The sequence below is a fragment of the Mus pahari genome, chromosome 5 (assembly GCF_900095145.1).
Source record: "Mus pahari chromosome 5, PAHARI_EIJ_v1.1, whole genome shotgun sequence".
Lineage (NCBI taxonomy): Eukaryota > Metazoa > Chordata > Mammalia > Rodentia > Muridae > Mus > Mus pahari.
In genome coordinates, this window is record NC_034594.1 from 53,049,767 (window position 1) to 53,071,562 (window position 21,796).

The 21,796-nt window shown below is 36.8% G+C and overlaps 1 protein-coding gene across 3 annotated transcripts in view; it reads right to left on the reverse strand.

Annotated features, from left to right (window-relative positions):
• The window catches only part of Usp37 (ubiquitin specific peptidase 37), a 70,219-nt gene that overhangs the window by 42,375 nt on the left and 6,048 nt on the right, over nucleotides 1–21,796 (reverse strand). For all 3 annotated transcript variants that reach the window (XM_029538471.1, XM_021197652.2, XM_029538470.1), the window contains exons 2-9: nucleotides 20,845–20,989; nucleotides 16,465–16,688; nucleotides 14,990–15,161; nucleotides 10,925–11,025; nucleotides 7,499–7,677; nucleotides 6,848–6,922; nucleotides 2,153–2,250; nucleotides 386–470 (exon numbers count right to left, since the gene is read on the reverse strand). In XM_029538471.1, coding sequence (XP_029394331.1) covers nucleotides 386–470; nucleotides 2,153–2,250; nucleotides 6,848–6,922; nucleotides 7,499–7,677; nucleotides 10,925–11,025; nucleotides 14,990–15,161; nucleotides 16,465–16,620 — 866 coding nt within the window. In that variant the 5' untranslated portion in view covers nucleotides 16,621–16,688; nucleotides 20,845–20,989. The remainder of the gene's footprint in view (nucleotides 1–385; nucleotides 471–2,152; nucleotides 2,251–6,847; nucleotides 6,923–7,498; nucleotides 7,678–10,924; nucleotides 11,026–14,989; nucleotides 15,162–16,464; nucleotides 16,689–20,844; nucleotides 20,990–21,796) is intronic.

A 21,796-nucleotide genomic window follows, 5' to 3' on the forward strand; every position in this document is an offset into this window, starting at 1 on the left:
GTTAATTTTTAGAGGTAAACTTAATTACTTCATAGGAGACAAAGGCAGTTCAAAATGCTCCCAGAGACTTTAACACGACCATGCTTGAGGGGACGGAAAATGCAGTGGTCAAGACTCTTATAAATGTCAGTCAACATGAGTAGCATCAGTATAAGCCTTTTCAGATCTCCATTTATTATTGTTGAACACATTTCAAAACAGATAAAACTAAAGTATTTCTTGAGCATTTTCCATCTAAGTGTCATGATGTTATCAGAACTGACTCTGCTGTGCTTAAACTAGGGCATTAGCTGAGAGTATAGAGAACTGCCCATTTCATCACTCAAGATTCTGAAGAGGAGAGCCCTTCAGATTCTACACTCAACATTGTGTAACTAACGCATACCTGTCCAGGTTAGTGCCACCAGAAGAGTAGTCCTTTGATCCAGCTCTGCTCCCATAGAATGAGGATGACTGCAGAGGTAAAAGCCCTACACAATACATGAAAGAACACTTAATGCCTGATTTAACCACCCAAGAACCTCTAATAAGATCACACAACTCATATTTAACTCTACTCTTAATACATGCCCATCTAAAAGATCAATACTGTGAAGAAAGTTACAAGAGCAAAGCAGTGTTCTCTGCCTGAAAGCTGTTCAAGGTAGGTCCTTTTCTAGCTTGCACTCCCTTTCCCCCTTTTTCTTGAGTGTTTCATGCATGCATATAATGAAGTCATCTGACTCCCACTTCCTTGCTCTCACTCTCTCACTATTCCTGCCAACAGCCCTCATTCTGAAGAGGTGCCCTCCTGCTCTGTGTCTTCTGTGTGTGGCCCACTGACTGGTTTCTACAGATAGCTTTTTGTGTCTTATATAGCAGAAGTTCTTTTTTTGTTTTGCCTTTTTTCCAGACAGGGTTTCTCTGTGTAGCCCTGGCTGTCCTAGAACTCAGAAAGATCTACCTGTCTCTGTCTCCTGACTGCTGGGATTAAATGACTGCGCCACCACTGGCCAGCCAGTCAGAAGTTCTTAAGATTCTCTCATTTGCTTCAGCAATTCCTCTGGACCATAGGTAAATAACTCAAACAATTACTAATAGAAAGTTATAAGTAAGTTTATTTTAAAAACTATTCTTTAACATACATATAATTTTATCATTTATTTAAGATAACAGCAGCAAGGTGTGGTGGGCCACGCCTTTAATCCCAGCACTCAGGAGGCAGAGGCAGGACGATTTCTGAGTTCAAGGCCAGCCTGGTCTACAGAGTCAGTTCCAGGACAGTCAAGGCTACAAACAGAAACCCTGTCTCGAAAAACCAAACAACAACAACAATAACAACAAAAAAGATAACAGCAATTTGTATACTAATGAGATGGCTTATGTATTTACTATTCATGTTTGCTAACTGCTGGTTGGCTATAATCACTTAAAACAAACAAGTGCTATTAATATGGTTTAAGTATTAGTATTTCAGAAATAAGGCTTTTACTGATTATACTTCTTCCTGCAGGAATCCCAATGATAAGGAGCAACACTGATGAGCTTTAATTTAATTATAAGTCTCTGATTTAGTCTATGGTCCTGGTACTCTAACACTAAAATTCTACACACTGAAATAGAGGAAAAAGAAAGTAAAATCTGGATTTTTGGGGGGTGGGTGGGGACGGCGGGGAGAGCAGTGCTGGAACTAAAGGTATGAGTTACTATGCCACTTAAAGCTGTTTTTTGAGAGACAGTTTCATGTAGCTGATGCTAGCCTGTGAACTCCTGGTTCCCCTGATTCTACCTTCTGAGTGCTGAGATTATAGGTGTCTAACATCATGACTGGATAACAGTCATTATTTATTTATATCCAGTGTATGTATGTGTGCTTGTAAGCATGTAACATAGCACACATGGAAGTCAGAGGATAACTTTCCAGAGTCAGTTTTCTCCTTCCACCATGTGGGTCACTGAGATCAAATTCAGGCCTTCAGGCTTAGTGGAAAGTATTCTAACTCAATGAGCCATCTTGTCAGTCTTCTTTAAAATACTCTTGTCAATTACTAGTACAAGGTACTGACTAATAACACTATTCCTGAACAACGTACAAGGCATGTGCTAGTTTAATAGTCTATCATATAAACAAAAAAAAAAAAAAAAGAGGCCATAATTAAAGAAGAAAACTTACCTGATGTTCTATTTTCTTCTGCCTGTTTCAAACTCAGCTGCTTTTCTCTACTGCTGGTTAAATATTTTCTTGAAGGTTCTGACATAGCTTTGTTGTTCCTACAGTTAACAATTTGAAATCAATATAGGGACTGTAAAAAGATATTCTTAATTCTCAGTGAATTAAGAATTATGAAGATAGCCTTTCATTAAGACAAGAACGAATATAAACTATGACTCTAGCAAATTAAGCAAAAATAAAGGAATATTTTTACATAATTAAAGACAGCAAGATGACACAGATTTTTCTTGGCTAAAAGCAAGATCAGGAGGCTGGCCAGACAACTCACTAAGTAAAAGGCTTGCCAGAAAAGCCTAATAATCTAAGTAGGATCCCAGGATCCCAGAGTGAAGGTAGAAAACCAACTTCTTCAAGTGGTTCTGTGATCTCTACATTAAGACATATGCACACACAAAGTAATAAAATTTAAAACTATTTACCTGATACTACCCAGTATTGATGCTTTGTGGTTTTAAAAAATAAACTCCAAAATGTTCATGTCACATATAATTTGAAATGCTATTTAGAAAATATAAACATTTCAACTGGTAGTGTTTAATAAGTTTAAGTGCATGAATACAAAGTTAAGACTTTCTTCTTTGAGATAGGGCCTTTCTATATAACCCTGGATGTCCCAGAACTAGTTCTATAGACCAGGCTGTCCTCAAACTCACAGATCCACCTGCTTTTGCCTCAAGTGCTGGGATTAAAGGCATAAACCTCCACACCCAGCTTATGATGGGTGTCTTTAATTCCAGCCTGCAGGAGGCAGAGGCAGGTGGATCTCTGTGAGTTTGAGGCCAGCCTGGCATATGAAGCAAGTTCCAGGAAAGCTATAGCTACACATAGAGAAACCCTGTCTTGAAAAACAAAACAAACAAAGGCATACACAATCACACCAAGCACAAAGTTTGGAATTTTAAACCTCAATCCCTCCTTATTATTTCCAAGTACCTGAAGGCAGAATGTCTACATAAATAAAATCTCCAAGTTTTGATTGAAATTGCTAATTTAGGAAAACCATCATAAATTAAGCTTGTAGCACACAATGCTGTTGCTCTGCCCATATTCCCTGACTCCATTTTTGTGTCCTCTGTTTCACATCTTCACCCTACAACCTGTCATTAAGAAATATACTAATCCTTGCACTCAGGAGGTGGAGCCAAGAAGGTCAGGAGTTCAAAGACAACCTGGGCTACATAAGACCCTTGTGCCTCCTTCTCTCCATCCTTTAATGAGCTTGGCCCTGTAATTAATTTTCTTTTTCTGAAAGAACAAAACAGAAGTGTTTATGAGTTCTGACCCTAAGCCCAAAAATGTCTTTCAGATTTTTAATTCCTTTGACTCCTGCCACTACTATATTGTTATAGGCTTTCTTTTTAGATGGTGGAAGACACATGGTTTAATTGATATCAAGTCCAGGGTCAGCCATGAGTAAGGCTATTCAAAGCTTCCCAAGCCACTTACTGACCACAAATTCATGGGAAATATCAAAGGATCTACATGAAACTGGTTAAGCCAAGTTTAAATAAGCTGAAGTGACTATAATTTATAAGCAACAATTTTGTTGTTGGTTTGTTTGTGTTTTGAAACAGGCTCTCCCCATAGCCCCGCTGTCCCACAACTCTCTATGTAGACTAGGCTGGCCTTGGACACAGAGATCCACCTGGCTCTGCTTCTTGGATGAGTGAATTAACCACTAGTATGTACCACTAGGCCTGGGCAACAATACTTTTTAGGAACAACATTTCTGTAATAGGTTACTGCTACAAGGGATAGTAAGGTAAAATGTAGCCATGTGGACTACAATACCGACTTGCTGCTACTATGAGTATTGATCTGTTCAAGAGAGAAGATGGCAAGCTCAGCTAAGACCATTGTGTGGAGTCACTGGCCCAGCGGAATGAAGCAGGTACCTTAGGATTTTAGAGCAACACCATCCTATCTGCAACAAAAAATTCTAAGTTATCTGTGAGGTAAGATATGTTACTCTCTTCAGACTATGAGGCCCTCCAAGAGAATGAATATGTGATTACTAGTCATTAAGGGACTATGTTACCAGAGGCATCAAGAACTGGTGTTATCCCACTATAAAGTTCTAAGGTCAAAGGGGCACACCAGCAACCTACCATACCTGGAATTAAACATATGGAGACTGAGCTGATGACTTCCTATGAATGATGGAAAGAGTGATACTATACCTAACACTAGTACAAAATGAAAATCAACTACAACTAGAGGAAAGGACTGTGTTGAAAGACAAACATGAGGACTTCTAGGGAACATATCTTACCACTCACTGTGTGCACAGAAAGAGACACGGACTACTTACTAGCTGGCAGGAAAGGATTTAGATGGATGATTAGGTGCTAAAAGATTAGGAAGAAATGACATACAGCGGAAATATATGGAGAAGTGTGTATAAAAAATACAGTTTCATATGCTAATTTTTACCAGAGAAATGCCTGAAATCACCTTACGAACAGCAGGGTAACTTGTCTGGCAATTCAGTCAACCTTTGTCCTTTGCTATTATAATTTTTCTGCCAGAGATCTATTAAAACAGCTATAGTAACAGAGATAAAAATCTATAGTATGGACTTACCCTTGTCAAAATTCAACTATTGCTACTGGTGTTGTATCCTAACTGATGCTGAATTTGACTGAGCCCATTCTTTTTTTTTTTTTTAAAAAAAAGATTTATTTATTTATTATATGTAAGTATACTGTAGCTGTCTTCAGACACACCAGAAGAGGGTGTCAGATCTCATTACAGATGGTTGTGAGCCACCATGTGGTTGCTGGGATTTGAACTCAGGACCTTCAGGAAGAGCAGTCAGTGCTCTTACCCACTGAGCCATCTCGCCAGCCTGACTGAGCCCATTCTTATGAAAAACAATTTGTCACTTGGTTGCAAATGATTTTACCAAAATCCTGGGCTGAAGAGATAATAGGTAGCTGAAGAAAGGCAACATTTGCTTGTTCAGATTCACTAAGAATAGATATATGGTCTTCAAAAGCCACAGAGACTTACAAAATATGGCATTTAAAGATGTTTTTATGTCATATCCTGGAAGCAACCCATTTGACTTGAAAGATGATGATGAACATTGAAGGACCTCCATCTGGAGAGGGCTTCATATGTGGCACATTAGCCACTGGGCAAAAATGCCCTAACTTCATCTGCAGACAGAATGCTGTCTAGAAAGGACAAACAGGTGCAGGGAAGTCAACTCTCAAGGCAGGGTAAGGCAGTCCCTCATAATTCCTGCTTCACAAAAGGTCTGTCATATATTCTGGGCCAGAAGGCTGACGATGATGCTCCAATATTTTAGAGAATATTGGTGACTATGTAGGCAGTTGTCTCTGTAATTTCTGTAATTTTTGGAAGCTATATCCCTGTGCTTCCTGCATACTTCTCAGGCCTCTGATGGGGTTGATGACTAGACAGTCATAGTCTTAGTATAAGCTTAAGTTGTTTAGGATTTAAGATGTTCTAGGTCTAAGAAGATGTTTTTAGGATGGTAATATAGGTTAGGATAGAAAATGATTTAGTTGCTGAACTCACAGAGATAGGATAAATGATAGAATACTTTAAGTTGCCAAATATAAATGCATTAGACATTATGAATGTAACTACTATCTAATAGTTTTCATAATTGTTTCATAATTGTTCCTACTATATGTTGTTTATTATTATAAGAGCCTTTTTATTTAGGCAAAAAGGGGGAAAATGTAATGGGTTAGTTTGATGCTGCTTGTATTCTAATGCTAAATACTGGTTCTCAAGATGTGGTTGCTTCTGACATCAAGTAGATCCTAACATACACCAAGTGATGCTATGTAAACTTTGTTCCCCAATTTAACTGGTCAATAAAAGGCTAGAGCTTATGATTAGGCAGTGGAGGGAAGAGGTGGGACTTTCGGGATCGAGTGGGGGCATTGCAGGTAGAGGGAGAAGAGAGGACACAGAGGAGGAGGAGGCTGCCATGAGAGGAGATGGACCATGAGCATATGGCCAGGAGGAAACAGCAAGTAACAAGGGACATTATGGCTGGGGAATACGTTTAAATAGCTCCAAACCTGCCCAGTCTAGGCTTACAAGCTTGCAAACAAAATACCTGGATTATGTGTCCTTTATATGGCTACCTAGAATTATAAATTGGTTTTACAGGAATGACTCCCTAAAGTTGTCTCGTGGCTTTCACACACATGTACAAATGTGCACACGTATCTAAACCAAAACAGTGGCCCAACAAAAAATATTTGTTGAGCTGGGCATAGTGACATAGTCCATTTGTAATCTCAGCACACAGGAGGCTGATGAGCTCAAGGCCAGTACACACTTACTAAGACCTTGTCTCAAAAACAAGAATAAACAAGAAATCAAAGAACAAAAGAACTCTTTATTTCAAGTTCTTCAGCTCTGTACTTTCTCTCAGTGCACCAAAAAAAAGGCAGATTGGAGCTGTGCAATAGAATGTGAAGAGCCAGAGCCCTGGACAAAGTCTCCTCTCTTGCATCACTAAGACACTTTATAATAGGAATGATCACAAATTGAACACTGCTGCTGCAAATTCTCACTAGGAGTTTTAGCAATTGATGTAAGCAATTGTGGCACTGGTCAAGTGCCACAAAGGCTCTTAAAGCAACTTACGATGATGAATCATTTTCCTTAGGATAATCTTCAGTCAGTTCTGAACCAGATAACATTCTTTTCCTCTTTTCAGTGCTATAGAGAAAAGATTTTTAAAAAGACTACTTTTACAAAGTCATAATTTATACCATTAAAAACAATAAATCAGGGCTGGGAAGAAAATGTGACGTAGTAAAGCGCTTCACATGTAAGCACAGATCCACATGAAAGCTGGATTTGAGGGTGTGAGATTATGACCCCAGCGCTGGAACAGTTCCTGGGACTTGCTAAGCTCCAAGCCACAGACAAGCCCTATCTCAAAACAAGGGGTAGATAGCATCTGAGGAACGACTCCCCAAAGCTGTCTCGTGGATTTCACACGCATGTACAAATGTGCACATGTATCTATACATGCATACCCACCCACATTCAGACAAAAAAATTAAAAACATGCTCAAAGATAGAAAGACAACAGCCTGATTCTTTACGTCCTACTTAATATGCTGTTTGTCTGCATGCTCAGTGCATGTCACTGACATAAACTGATGACAAACACTTGAAATTACACATGAAAAATGTGTTCTATACTTGCTGCTTTCTTCTCCTTGAATTCCTCAAAATCCCAAAAGACATTTATAAACAGGTTCTGAAGGACTAATAAGTCTTTCCTACCGGTTTTCTAATAATCCTGATCTAAGAGGTGTTGATGTCAGTGTCATAGAAGGAATAGTCCGAGTAACAGCCATTCCACTTCCGGTTACAGTCTTAATTGGTCCTCTACCAGGACTGCCAAGAATTTTTCGAAATGGAATTTCATCTTTAGTTTCTAAACTTCCTCTTTTTGAAGAGGCCTGTAAGAATAAAACGTGAGACAGTTAAATCTTTGACTTAAAGGAAAACATATTTGAGACAGGATCACATATAAATTCCAGGACAACATCAAACTTGCTAAGTTTAGAGGAGGATGGCCTATCTACTTCCTAAGTACTAAGATTATAGACATGCACCACCGTATCTGGCTTATGTGATTCCAAGGGGCACATCAGGGCTTCAATTGTGCTAAAAACAAGTCTAGAAACTGAGCTGCATCACCAGAGCAATTTTAATTATTTTAGAGCAACAATTTTTATGGAAAGTTAAAAAAAATACAACCAGGTATTTATTTCTTGTCAAGTCTCTTTGTTCTAAGACTCACTGTGTGGACATATTCCTCTGTGTGACACCCAGCACCACCACTGAGCTTCCTGCTCAGCACCTAGGAATATATTTACAAAAGATCTCCAGGAGAATCTATGACACTATGTCTTTTTATGTTACTTCGCTTTATATACCGAGAATTGTATATTTTGTGGTGCTTGGGCTTGAACTTAGAGCACAAAGTAACATTAAAAGACATAGACTAATGAGTTAGCAACATGACACAAAAGTTAGAGCACTGGGTGCTGTTTCAGAAGACCCAGGTTCAAGTTCTAGCATTCATATGGCAGAAAACACCATCTGAAACTCTAGTTCCAAGAGATAAATATGATGCTGTTTTCTGGCCTCCAAAGGCACCAAAATACACACATGGAACCCAGACATAAAGGTAGGCAAAATGACCAGAGACATAAAATTTTTAAAAATTTAAACCAAAAAGCACTGCCATTAAAACAGCTTATAAAGATACAGACAGAGGACCATCACTCTCATCCTATCCCTACCTAATGAATGGCCCGTGCAGTAATGTGAATACATCTGACAAGTAGAATTTGAGATGAACGTTCAGCCACTGGTGTTGACATTTATATGGTGACATTAAGAGTTATGTGATTCTGGGACTGAATTTCACTATTTCCTAACCTGCTGTTTTTCCCTTATTTCTCTATTCTATTTAATTATATACATGGTAGTTTACTAGCTATATACTGTTTGGCCATTTTTATTATTGAAAAAATTTAATTAGCTTATTTACTTAATTTATTCATTTGTTTTATATTTTGCTTACATGTATATCTGTGCATCACATGTCTGCCTGGTGCCCACAGAGGTCAGAAGAGGATATCAGATCACTTAAGACTGAAGTTACAGATGGTTGTGAGCCACATGTGGGTTACAGAAATTGGGTGAGCCCCATGTGTGTTCTGAGAATGATACACAGGGCTTCTGGCAAAAGCAACAAATGCTCTTAACTGCTAAGCCAACTCTCCAGCCCTTTATTGGCTGAAATTTTGATCATAAAAGCATTTTACCTCCAAACCTACAATGAGGTGCTGAAGATATGGCCAAAAGGTTAAGACAAATAGAGTTTGTCTTGCAAATAGAGTTTGGTTCCTAGTATCCACAGTCAGGCATCTCACAACCACCTGTAACTCTAGCTCCAGGAAGGTGGAATGACAATGTAGAAAACTGTGTAAAATTAATATTATAGATGTTTATAGCTATTTAACATTGATTGCTGGGTGGTGATGGTGCGCAGCTTTAACCCCAGCAACTAGGGACCTAGAGGCATGCAGGTTTCTGTTGTGTCTGAGGCCAGATTAGTCTACAGAGGAGGATTCAGGAAAGCTAAGCCTACACAGAGAAACACTGTCTCAAAACCAAAACCAAAACCAAAATACAACCCAAAACATTTTTATCTGCTACACATTTTAACATTCCAGCATTTACATTTCTAACTATAAATTTGCTCATCTCAAAATATACTTCAAAGAGGCCAGACTCCTCCACTCCTTCTGTATAAAATTCTAAAAAAAATACAACATATACTAATAGAAACACTGGTTGTTCCCTACACACTCTCTCATGATTAAATAATCATCTTCATCTTCATGCACGTATGGTGGCCAATACCATTACTCCCATCACTGGAGGCAAAGAAAAATGAAGGAAGATCTCTGGAGTCTGAGGCACACCTGGTCTAAAAAGCAAGTTCTAGATAGCCAGAACTAGAGAAAGAACTTGCCTCAAAAAAACAAAAAATAAATCTTTGTGAGAGATTAGAAGGATGGCTTAGCGGGTAAATGCACCTATCATGAAGTCTGATAACACAAATTCATTCACCAGGATGCGTGTAGTATAAAAAGAAAATAAGTTCCTATGAGCTGTCCCCTGACTACCAGATTTATGCAAGTGGCAGGCACACACACACACACACACACACACACACACACACACACACACACACAGAGAGAGAGAAAAAATTAACTTTAAAAACGAAACCATGAAAAGAACCTAAAAATCATTTAACTGTTTATTACTGTTCAACCCAGCAAGCATTATCTAAGTAATCATCTCTGCACAAATATCTTTACAGAAGAGCTTTGAAGTTTCCGATTTATACCTGGCTTTCCTTTGCAAACCAATGAAAAGAAACACAATGATTGCTAAACTGCTGGAAGAATATTTACTGGTGCACACCAAGTCTCACAGCTTGCTGAATACTATAAACAAAAGCTTTTTTCAAATCAAAGGGACACTCTCAATAATATAGTGTGGTGTCATATATGTAAAGGCAAGGTTCACGATATATGACAGGCCCAAAGGCGTCAAAGAAATAGCAGCAAACACTCCAAGGCGGTCTCTAGTAGTACAGTACACAGCTAGCTCCTTTTACATGCGCTATCTTGGAACTTCTAAGATGTTGGTGCTGTCTCCATTTTACAGACAGGTACTGAGACTCAGGAAACATGAGCTTAACGGATGACACATGTTAAGTGGTAGTACTACATGCCAGATTTTATAATAAGAAATCCTTGGTTGTAAAAACAACATTATAGTCTATTCTGATAACTGTGGGACACTAAACAATTGTTAAGTAAAACTATGCAATGTATTTAGAAAAACTATGTAAGAAGGTCAAATTTAATTGTAAGAAAGGTATCAGTGGTGGCACAGGCCTTTAATTCAATCACTTGGAAGGCAGAGGCAGGTGGGTCTCTTGAGTTTAAAGTGAGTTTTTTCTACAGAACTAGCTCCAGGATAGTCAGGGCTACATAGAGAAACCTTGTCTCAAAACAACCAACCAACCAAAACAACAACAGAAAGGTAAAATTGGGATAAAATTTAAGAAACTGCGCATAAAAAAATAAAAAAAAGTTAGGACAATTTAAATGAACATACCTGATTGTCTGAGTAAGAAAGCTGTCTGTTAGTTTCCTTCTGAGAGGTCCTGCTGCCCAGGATAGTTCCAAAACTACCAGAACCTTGAGAAGCTTTTATAGCTGGTGGACAAAAATGAATAAACCATGTAACGTAGTAAAAATATTCATCATTATTATTGCTATATAATAATATAGAAATGAAAGTAATAAGGAGAAAAGACAAAGCATCCAATTTCTCTGATAGAATGTACAAACGAGATACATAGCAACATTTAGAGATAAAAGCTCCAGTAAAAGAATAAGTAACGGGCTGGTGAGATGGCTCAGCGGTTAAGAGCACCGACTGCTCTTCCAAAGGTCCTGAGTTCAAATCCCAGCAACCACATGGTGGCTCACAACCATCTGTAACAGAAATCTGATGCCCTCTTCTGAAGTGTCTGAAGACAGCTAAAGTGTACTTACATATAATAAAAATAAATAAATAAATCTAAAAAAAAAATAATAAAGTTTATATGAAAAAAAAAAAAGAATAAGTAACACAAAAAGGTAAGACCATGTAACAGTTTACAAGACAGAAAGAAAATGCTAGAACCTCTCAGACATACTAATTTACAATTAATACTATGGAAAAATATATCACTGTAGCTTAGGCATGAATACTGACACCAATGTCAATATCAGAAACAGTAACAATTATAGTTTTTATTTTAAAAAAATTACCTTTTGTTTACTTTGTATTATTTGTGTGTTTGTGTAGGCACATCACCAAGCTTAAACCCCCTCTGAAACCCATATGATGGAAGGAGAAAACTAACTCTTCACATGTGTGCATGTTGTGTCATGGTGAATGGGCTCATATACATAGCCACAAAATAAAATAAAGGTAGCTAAAAAGATTTTAGTTAAAAAAATTAGCAAGCCAGGAGGCAGAGGCAGGTGGATTTCTGAGTTCGAGGCCAGCCTGGTCTACAGAGAAACCCTGTCTCGAAAAACCAAAAAAAAAAAATTAGCAAGCAGAATAATTTCTACTCCAAAAATAATAATAAAATCCATACTGTTTACAAAAGCTCAAGGTACTCTACAAATATAGACTTTTTCTCCTCCTTTCCTCACACAGCTACCACAATCCCAGTGTTTAGGAACAAATGGCTCAGTGAGTAAGAGCGCTGGCTCCTCTTGCAGAGGACCTGAGTTTGATTCCCAGCACAAACACTGCAGTTCACAACCATCAGTAAGTTCTATTCCAGGGGATCCAATGCTTTCTTGTGACCTCCACAGGGCAAAACACACACACATTAAAATGAATAAGTCTAAAAAGGAAGTTGAGCTTAATTATGAATTTGATCATTCTTTTTCATGCTTAAAGTTCATCTACATCCTGAATTCATTTTTTGCAGTTTTTTTTCCAATTCACTCCTGAATTCTCTTTCTCTTATTAGTTTTTATAATGGGTTTTGTTTCATAATGATATTAACATTATATCACATAGGAGAACAAGTGTAGGAGAACCTGCACAGATAACCAAGACCCTATTTCAAATGTTAATGACATTAACATGATTATGTGACTCAGCAGTTGGGTGCTTGCCTAGCATCTGTGAGGCTCTGGGTTCAATCGCTAGAACCTCAAAAGAAATTACTCTGTGACATCACTCTAGCTAGTATTTTTCCTTTGCCATAGAGATCATCTAAATGCTATATAGAGTCTAAGTGATCAATTATCTTTTCCACCCAGAGATTGTTAGAATTCACTCTTCTCTTTAAATTACAATTCTATCATTTTATTTTTTAAAACTCAAAATGATTCAAATTTTACTTAGATGAAAGAAAAGTAGTGTTACTTAAGTACTTACCAATGTTAATTCTTTTCTGCTCCAGTACATATAACTACTTACTTCTATTTTGTGGAAAGGAATGAAAGGGAGTATTGCTCTACAGCCCAAGGTGGTCAGCACTTACTATCCCATTGTAGCTTAGCCTGGCCTTTAACATTCAATGTTCCTGTTTTCACTTCCTCAGTGAAGACATGACAAATATGTCACCATGTCCAGCTGGATTTTTCAAGGTATTTGTAAAAATACTATTTAATCCTATCAAATACTAGTCCTTATAACATGTGTTATTGTGCATCAAGGCCACTGAACCTAAAAAATTAAAATGATTTAGCCAAAAATCAAAGAGTATGTCAAGAGTTAAGCTCAAAGCACACTAATAAGAGTACTGATTTACTAAGTCCCTAACATGCATTCATTGGGACTTGTTCTTTAGAAAGCTTGGGTGTGGAAGTATGTGCCTATAATCCAAACTATGTGGGAGGCTCAGGTAAGAAAGTTCAAAGCCAGCAGAGGCACGCTAGCCTGACTCTTTTCAAAATAAAAATAAATTGAGCAAGATATGTAGCTTTAGTGATAAGAGTATTTGTCTAACATGAGAAAAACTCTTGGGTCTCTAGTGAGTATAAAATGCTTGCCTCTCAATGCATTTAAAGGTTTGCTACACACATTTTTAAAAAATACATCATCATCATCGACAGGGTCTCTCTCTGTGTAGCCCTAGCAGTCCTGGCCTTGAACTTCACCCATCTCCAATCGAGATCAAAGGCACTACTACAACCATCCAGCTCCCACATTAATTCTTAGGACTGTGATTCAATTAATATGATGGGTATGGTAGACAAAAGCAAAACAGAAATATAGACTAAGTTCCCAATATGTAAGATCTTAAACAGTGCTATATTCAAATGCTTTTTTGAGACAGGACTTTTCTATAGAGCCTGGGGTGGCTTCAAACTCACAATCCTACTGCCTCTTAAGTAACAGTTACAAGTATATAGTACACCTCCCTCCTGCTCTTTCTCTTCTGTCCTTTCCTCAACAGTTAACAGACCGTTTTTCAACAAGGTCTCCTAGCCTTATTTTACAGGAGTGGTATACTAATATAGCAACTAAATCTAAGAAAACTCATACTGCTACATCTTCACTCTCTGTGGAGAGGGGTGGAGGCATGCAGGGCCTTGTACATGCTAAGTGCCTGTTCTATTAAAGCTACACCTCCATTCTTTTCATGTGTTACACTTAACTTAAAAAGAAAACCAAGATAAAGTTAATCAGTGATATTTACTTCTTCCTTTTCAATTTGAATATCCCTTTATTTCTTCATTGCCCAGTTGCTCTGGTAAGATTTCACATGCTCATATTGAACAGAAGTGGCAAGAACAGACATCTTTATATTGTTATTGATTTTAAAGAAAAAGGCTTTCAGATTTTTCTCTTAAATGTGTAAGCTGTAAGCTTATAATGCAAATCCTTTATCACGCTGAAATAGTTTTCTACCGATACTCTAATATTTATTATTGTCAAAGAATATTAAATTTTGTCATTTTTTAAACATCAATTGAGATGACTATATGTTTTTGTCCTTCCTTCTGTTAATGTAGTACATGATATAGATTGATTTTCATGCTGCAGTATTCTAACATTCCAGGAATAAATTTAACATAATACTTGTATTGTGCCACTTAACTCAGTCCAATAGTACTTAGCTAAGGATTTTTCTATCAGGAATACTGGTGTACAGCTGTCATATTCTTTGACTCATATAGTTTAGGCTACCCTGAGCTCACATTATCTCATATAGCTCACGTTGCTAAGGATGATCTTAAACTTTGATCCTCTTGCCTCTACTCAACTGTTGGGATTACACGCATGCCCACCATACTCAGTTTCTATGTACTAAGCTGTTAGGGATCAACTCTAGGGCCTTGTACATGCTAGGCAAACACTCTATCTACCAAGTGAGTTCCATACTCAGCCCTTCCTTAGTCATCACATCCCTTTAGAACTGCTAATGTCGGGGGCTGGTGAGATGGCTCAGTAGGTAAGAGCACTCGACTGCTCTTCCAAGGGTCGGGAGTTCAAATCCCAGCAACCACATGGTGGCTCATAACCACCCGTAACAAGATCTGACTCCCTGTTCTGGAGTGTCTGAAGACAGCAACAGTGTACTTACATATAATAAATAAATAAATCTTTAAAAAAAAAAAAAAGAACTGCTAATGTCAGACTCACGAGATGATGGGTGCTTACCTGCATGAAGTCTGTTTTGATGGACTGCATCTAGGAACAACCTCATTTCCTCTGCATCCTTACTTGGTACTTTGTCAATAGACAAGAAGCTGTTATCTTGTAAAGTCAACATTAGGCGACTTTGTTTTGATCCACTGGGTCGTAGTACCACATTTTTAATGTTATGACTTAGCTTAAAAAGAAAAAGAAAAATTATCTTTTCATCCAAAATATTCTAATTACAATAAAGTTGTCTAAAAACTGCTATCTCCATACATTTCAATTTACCTTTCTCCCTTCCTTCAAAAGGAGTCCTCCTTTCTTGATAAATTTAACTCAAATATATAACGTTGGTTAAAAAGATTTATTCTATGTTTAATTATAAGGATGCATGTGTGTCTGGATATGGGCATGTATTAGCATCTATGGAAGCCAGAAGGCACTGCATTCCCTGAGGCTAGAATTTTTCAGTAACGAGCTGTTCCACATGACTGCTGGAATTGAACTGGGTCTGTAGCAAGGGAAGTATGTGCCATTAGCCACTGAACCATTTTTTTTTTTTCCTTTCTGTTTTTAAAAAGATGGAGTCCCATTATATAATCTACTTGGCCTGGAACTCACTATGTAGACCAGGCTGGCCTCTAAATTCACAGAGCTCTTAACTACCAAGCCTCTGCCCTTCCGGGTAAAGGATTTAATATGCATGCCTGATCATGCACAGCTCACACTTAGCTTTTCAAATCTACTTCTTACTCCATTTTATTCATTTTGTATTAGGGGAGGGGGTTACAACAGCAATGCCAATGGAGGTCAGAGGACAACCTGCAGTAATTGGTTTTCTCTCCACCATGTAGTATGTAGTTTTATCCTCTCAGTAATCCCCCTGGTCTCTGTTGTGACAGTCTCACTATAACTTGGGCTGGCTTTGAGCCAGTATATAGGAAAGACCAGTCTGTCCTTAGTTCCTCCTGACTTCAGCTCCCGAGCATTGGATTTACAAGTATGTACCACCATACCTAAACAGAACATATGTGATACTCAAAAGCATAAGCAACTTTTTTTCTTTGTCAAGATTTATTACTATTATATCTAAGTATACTGTAGCTGCCTGCAGGCACACCAGGAGAGGGCATGGGATCCCATTACAGGTGGTTGTAAGCCACCATGTGGTTGCTGGGATTTGAACTCAGGACCTTCAGAAGAGCAGTCAGTACTCTTACCCACTGAGCCATCTCTCCACCCCCAGCAACTCATTTTCATAGTTCAAAAGTATAAACAAATGGAAAATTTTATTCAATAAAACTGGAGCATAAAGCTTAATATTTATTTCTTTAAAAATAATTAATAAATATAAAAGTTTAATATGTATTTTATTTTTATGTGTATGGGTATTCAGCCTTCATATATGTTTCTTGTCTGGTGCCCTCAGAGGCAACCACTGAGCTCATATTCAGCTCCAAGTTTTCCTAGACAGGTTCTCATGGCCATGAGAATACCTGAAACACTCTTGGAATTCCTCCAGTGTTGTAGTGAACGACCAGACTGACTTTATTGTCTTTCTCCACAATTTCAAAGGATCCTTCTTTCCACTTTGTAATCCCAGTCTGCATACTTCGAATTCTGATAGGACCATATATCTTCAGAGGAGACATATTTTCTTTAAAAATAAATTGCTTTTAACCAAATTAAAAAGCAAAAATATATGTTCACCTGATGAATTCTAAAGAAGAAAAACAAAAAATTACAAGTGATTAATACGTAATGAATAATTTTCCACTTCAATAAATCTCTTTTATCTCTGCATCCTCATATGCAAAGGACTTGATCTGCTGAAGAACACAAATAATACAGACAGCTAAGGCAGGAGGAATTTAATCTTTCATTTCTTCTGTACATGCTTCTTTGTATCTATTAGCAACTATATTTTGTATCCTGTACCACTCATAAAAGAGCTGATATGGCAATGAGAAATAAAGATTCCATTCTCAATTTAGGTAACTTTACCATTACATTACTCATTTTTTTTCTTTTTATATAATAGAGTTTGAATTTCAATTTTAAATTAAAAATCAACTCCAGTGACTCCATTTCTTAGAATATGGAGTTTCACCACAATATAACTTAGTCAGCAGTAAGTATATTCACATGTATATATCAAATGAATTTTAAAAATTAGGAATTTTAAAAACTAGCTCAACATCCAGAACTACATTAGGAAAAAAATCATTTAATATCTAACAACAAAAAAGTCTTACTCCTTCCCTAACACAATATTCAGCATTACCATTCCTATTAAGCAATTTAACTTTAAACAAATATTCAAGTTTCCAGAATGAATTATTTTCTTCTCTTTCGTGTATGATGTGTGTGCTTGAGTAGAGGCATACCTGTACAGAGTTGTCTGAGACAAGGTCCCTTTTTAATCACTGCTGCATCCTGCAGGCTAAGGAACCCATAAAATTCCTATGATTTTGTCTCTGCCTCCTATCTCCTATAGGAGTATGTTGGGATTACAGACATGTACCCACTCTTTCTAGTTTCTGGGTGGGAATTCAAACTCAGGTTATCAGGCTTGGTCATTGAGTACTTTACCCACTGAGTCATCTTCTCAACCCCTTGAATGAACTTCTCATATTTGTAAGTGACTTATAGCAATCACTAATAGGATATCTAATACTCTTCAACTAATTTTGCAAAAGTCAGCAAGTAAAATTATAGTAATAGATGTTACCAAATAGTACTGCACATATAAATGTGCAAATATCTAACATTGTTAAATCAAATTTTTTATGTATTTTCAAATTCTAAAACAGCATTTCTAAAATGGACTTTTGCTTATAAGTTTATAAATTAAACATCATTTAAACAATACTACTGCCTAGATAGCTCAACTGGAAAACGTAGAAGAGATAATATAAAAGACATATTAGGTCTAGAAATTGGGAGCCAATTCTGTTACTAATTGTGATTTCCTTTTCTGATATTAGGGCTGAGTCAACCATAAAGTGCAACAGCAAACAAATATAATGTTGGGGGATGAAGTAGCACATCTACTCAGCTGATAGTACTATTAATATGTATGAAGTTAGCATCCAAGCTGAATTATTCCTTCTCTATAGTATCTCTTTTTCCAAACACCTCAATAATTAACATGTTGACCGAAGTTGCAAGTCAATCATCTGTAGCGGCTAGCTAGGTAAGAGAAATGACTAAGGTAGATAAAACATGTACAAGTGTTATCAATTCTACTAGCACACGAACCAAACTTGCCAGATCACCTAATTTTTTCTTCTTCATGAAAATGAACTTCGTATAAAACTACTCATTTTATATTGTAAGCAATAAATTCTATTTACTTTCTTCAAATCAAAACTCAGCTGCAGGCAGGAGATGACAGTCCTGGGGTCCTCTAATTCAAAACCTATTAGTAGTTACTGCACAGAAAGTAACTAGGAATTAAAAAAGACATTTAAAAACATTGAGGTCAATATTCTTTAATTCAAATCAAAAATTCTGAGGGCCAACTGTGGCCACATTTAAATATTAGTAATTAACTAAACATATAAATTCAAAGTAATAACATTTATTATTGCTAGAGACCTATTCATGTGTCATTTTACTCAAATAACCTTGCAGTAAGCTAAACAAGCAACCTATACTTGTATTGCATTTTAGCAATTATTTGTGGCTCTATTGTTTGTCCAAGTCCTTGAGTTTTTTTTCTATGTTGTCTATCAGGATTAGAAAGGATACATTTTTCCTCTCCTACACTAGCTTCTTAAGCCAGAATCACTAGCTTCTGACCTTATTGTATGATATTCTGGTATTGGACTAGAAATGGGAGGTCAGAATTCTAACTCCACATGCCTTTTCAGGCAACTTTAAAAAAAAAAAAATTTATTTGTTTTATGAATGTGAGTACACTGTCAATCTCCTTAGACACACCAGAAAAGAGCATCGGATCCCATTACAGATGGTTGTGAGCCACCACTTGGTTGCTGGGAATTGAACTCAGGACCTCTGGAAGAAGTCAGTGCTCTTAACTGCTGAGCCATCTCCAGCCTTCAGGCAACTTTGTAAGTAAACTACAAATCAAATAGAATCACTCTCCATCTTAGTATTACTGAATGACCTTTCACTCTCCTCAAAATAAAATACCACTTTATTAACATGATATCAAAGCCTCATGAACCAGGCCTGATTATCTATCCCCAGTAAGTGTCCCCTCAATCCAGCCTTCTCAACTAAAAAAATTTCCCAAAGCCTCATGACACTGAATCTTTACATACTATGGTCATGTCTATAAGTTTTCATGTAATCTCTCTTCCCCATCCTGCTTTAACTCCTGCTCTTGATTCTGAAATCAAGGCTCAACTTAGATGTTACCTTCTGTAAGCTTCCTGACCACTGTTCACTGGTTCTCTTCCTTATAACCACACTGAGGCTATTTCTTTAATTCCTTTTCCATATTCCTATTGTACTTTGTGCTTATGGAGACACTTTTGACACTGTATTATAAATGCTGTTTATACCTTTGTTTCTTTAATCTCAACTAAGTATTGATATTCAAAAATGATGAACAAGCTGGGCATGGTGACACATATCTGTAGTCCCAAGAGAACTGTGGAATTAAGGCTAGTCTAACTTATAAAAGTACCAGATCAAAAGACACATAATAAGTCAATTTTTAAAAAGTTTCATATCCTATAAAGTTTTTTCATCTTTCCTTATACTTCTTCCTTCAAAAAGGTTTTTTTTTTTTTTTTTTTAATTTTTTTTATGTAAGTACACTATAGCTGTCTTCAGACACTCCAGAAGAGGGCNTCAGATCTTGTTACGGATGGTTATGAGCCACCATGTGGTTGCTGGGATTTGAACTCTGGACCTTCGGAAGAGCGGTCGGGTGCTCTTACCCACTGAGCCATCTCACCAGCCCCTCAAAAAGTTTTATCTTATCAAATTCTTTCATCTTTCTTTATATCTCATTATTGGTTAGAGTACCAAAAGGGAATATAAAGCACAATTATCTTGGTTTATTAAAAAAAATTATTATTAAAGAAAACAGATAAAATTTCATATTCACTAAAATATACAAGAGATTTAAAGAATCCTATTTTTGTCTAATTCTAAATGCAAATTGTGGTTATGAAAATAAAGTTTTTACTTCACAACTATATGTGTTGAACATTTTCTTAATCACTTTGACTAGCAACTTTGTTTTCTTCTGTACCTTCTTCTGTACTAAATGGATGAACAATAACCACTTCTGAACTCTTACCACATTATCAGAGCTTGCCCTACTTGCTTAAGAGAGAGTTTTTCAGTCTGAAGTACATGTAGAAACAATTAAAAAAACAATTTTTTTTTTTTCTTTGAGACAGGGCCTTACATTGTAGCACTTGGGTCTAGAACTCAGTGTAAAGTACAGGCTAGCTTCAAACTCAGCAATTCTCCTGTCTTAGGCCTCACCTACTGGGACTGCAGAAGTCAGCCATTATGACTAGCAATAGTTTAACTTTCTGTCAACAAGAATCAGACATTCCTTGAACTCTAACACTAATTGTATTATCAAAGTAATATAGAACAAAAGAAAAGTAAAATGAATTCTAAGCATGTTAAAAAATTCTTTTCTCTAAACTACTTCACAAAGGATTACCATCCAAATTTGAGTGTTCTATACAAGCTCATATTGCAAACTGTGTATATATTGTGTTCAGTTACTTAAATGCACATATTGGAGTCATTCTGTGGTTAAAAAAAAAAAAAAAACCACACTGAAACATGAAAGTATAATTACACAGTGAATATAAAAAACTGCCAATTCTTGCCTATTTGCATAATACTGGAAACACAGAACTAAAACAAAAGCAACTTACTTTTCAGTGATTTTTACTGAAAAATTCCACGTGATAATAATTCACAGTTATTCTGCTTCTTGTGCCAAAAGTAATGTACTTTTCTTGAGAAACTATTCATATTCTTCGGCTCTACCAATGGTCCCTCCAGCAGTCATCAACTCAGCTAAAGAAAACATAAGTGTGCTTTAAAAAGTTTCGACATATGAAATTAAAGCTCAAGAAAACAAACCATGTATGCAAAAAAGACTCATTTAAAGACTCCTTCTGAAATATGTAAAATATAGTGTAAGACTTTCCACCCTGCACAAAATAGGGACGTGCCTGCAGTAGAGAATGAGGAATTGTAGGAAGAGCCTGCAAGTCCATCACCCTGTGTCTTGCTTTTATTTTTTTGCTACTAGATTTTGAAACTAAGTCAATGAAAAAGTACATCCTTTGTTGACTTTAGAAATATTATTACATCATAACTGTCTTAAAGGCTGCTTTCCAGGTGTGTTGAGCTGCAGTGTTAAATGGTGGGAAAAGGGTATCTCCACTTACCTTTTGAAAAGCTCTCAAAAAAAAAAAAAAAAAAAAAAAAAAAAAAAAAAATAAAAAAAAAAAAAAAAAAACCCACAAAAAAAAAATTTCTTTCTTAATTTTAGGTTCCTTCAAGCATAATTTTCTCTGAAATTCTATGACAAACTTTAATACAAGATTATCAACTTTTGACTCATCTGATCATTTGGACAAAAATCAACTGATTTCCTCCAGTTAGAAGAAACAAATGTGAGTGACATTGTGCATGATCAGCTACTGCTCTTCCATTTCCCTGTGGTTTTTTGGTTTAGGTTAGCTTTTTTGTTTCTTTTTTAAGACAGGGTTTTTCTGGGGCTGGAGAGATGGCTCAGCGGTTAAGAGCACTGACTGCTCTTCCAAAGGTCCTGAGTTCAATTCCCAGCAACCACATGGTGGCTCACAACCATCTGTA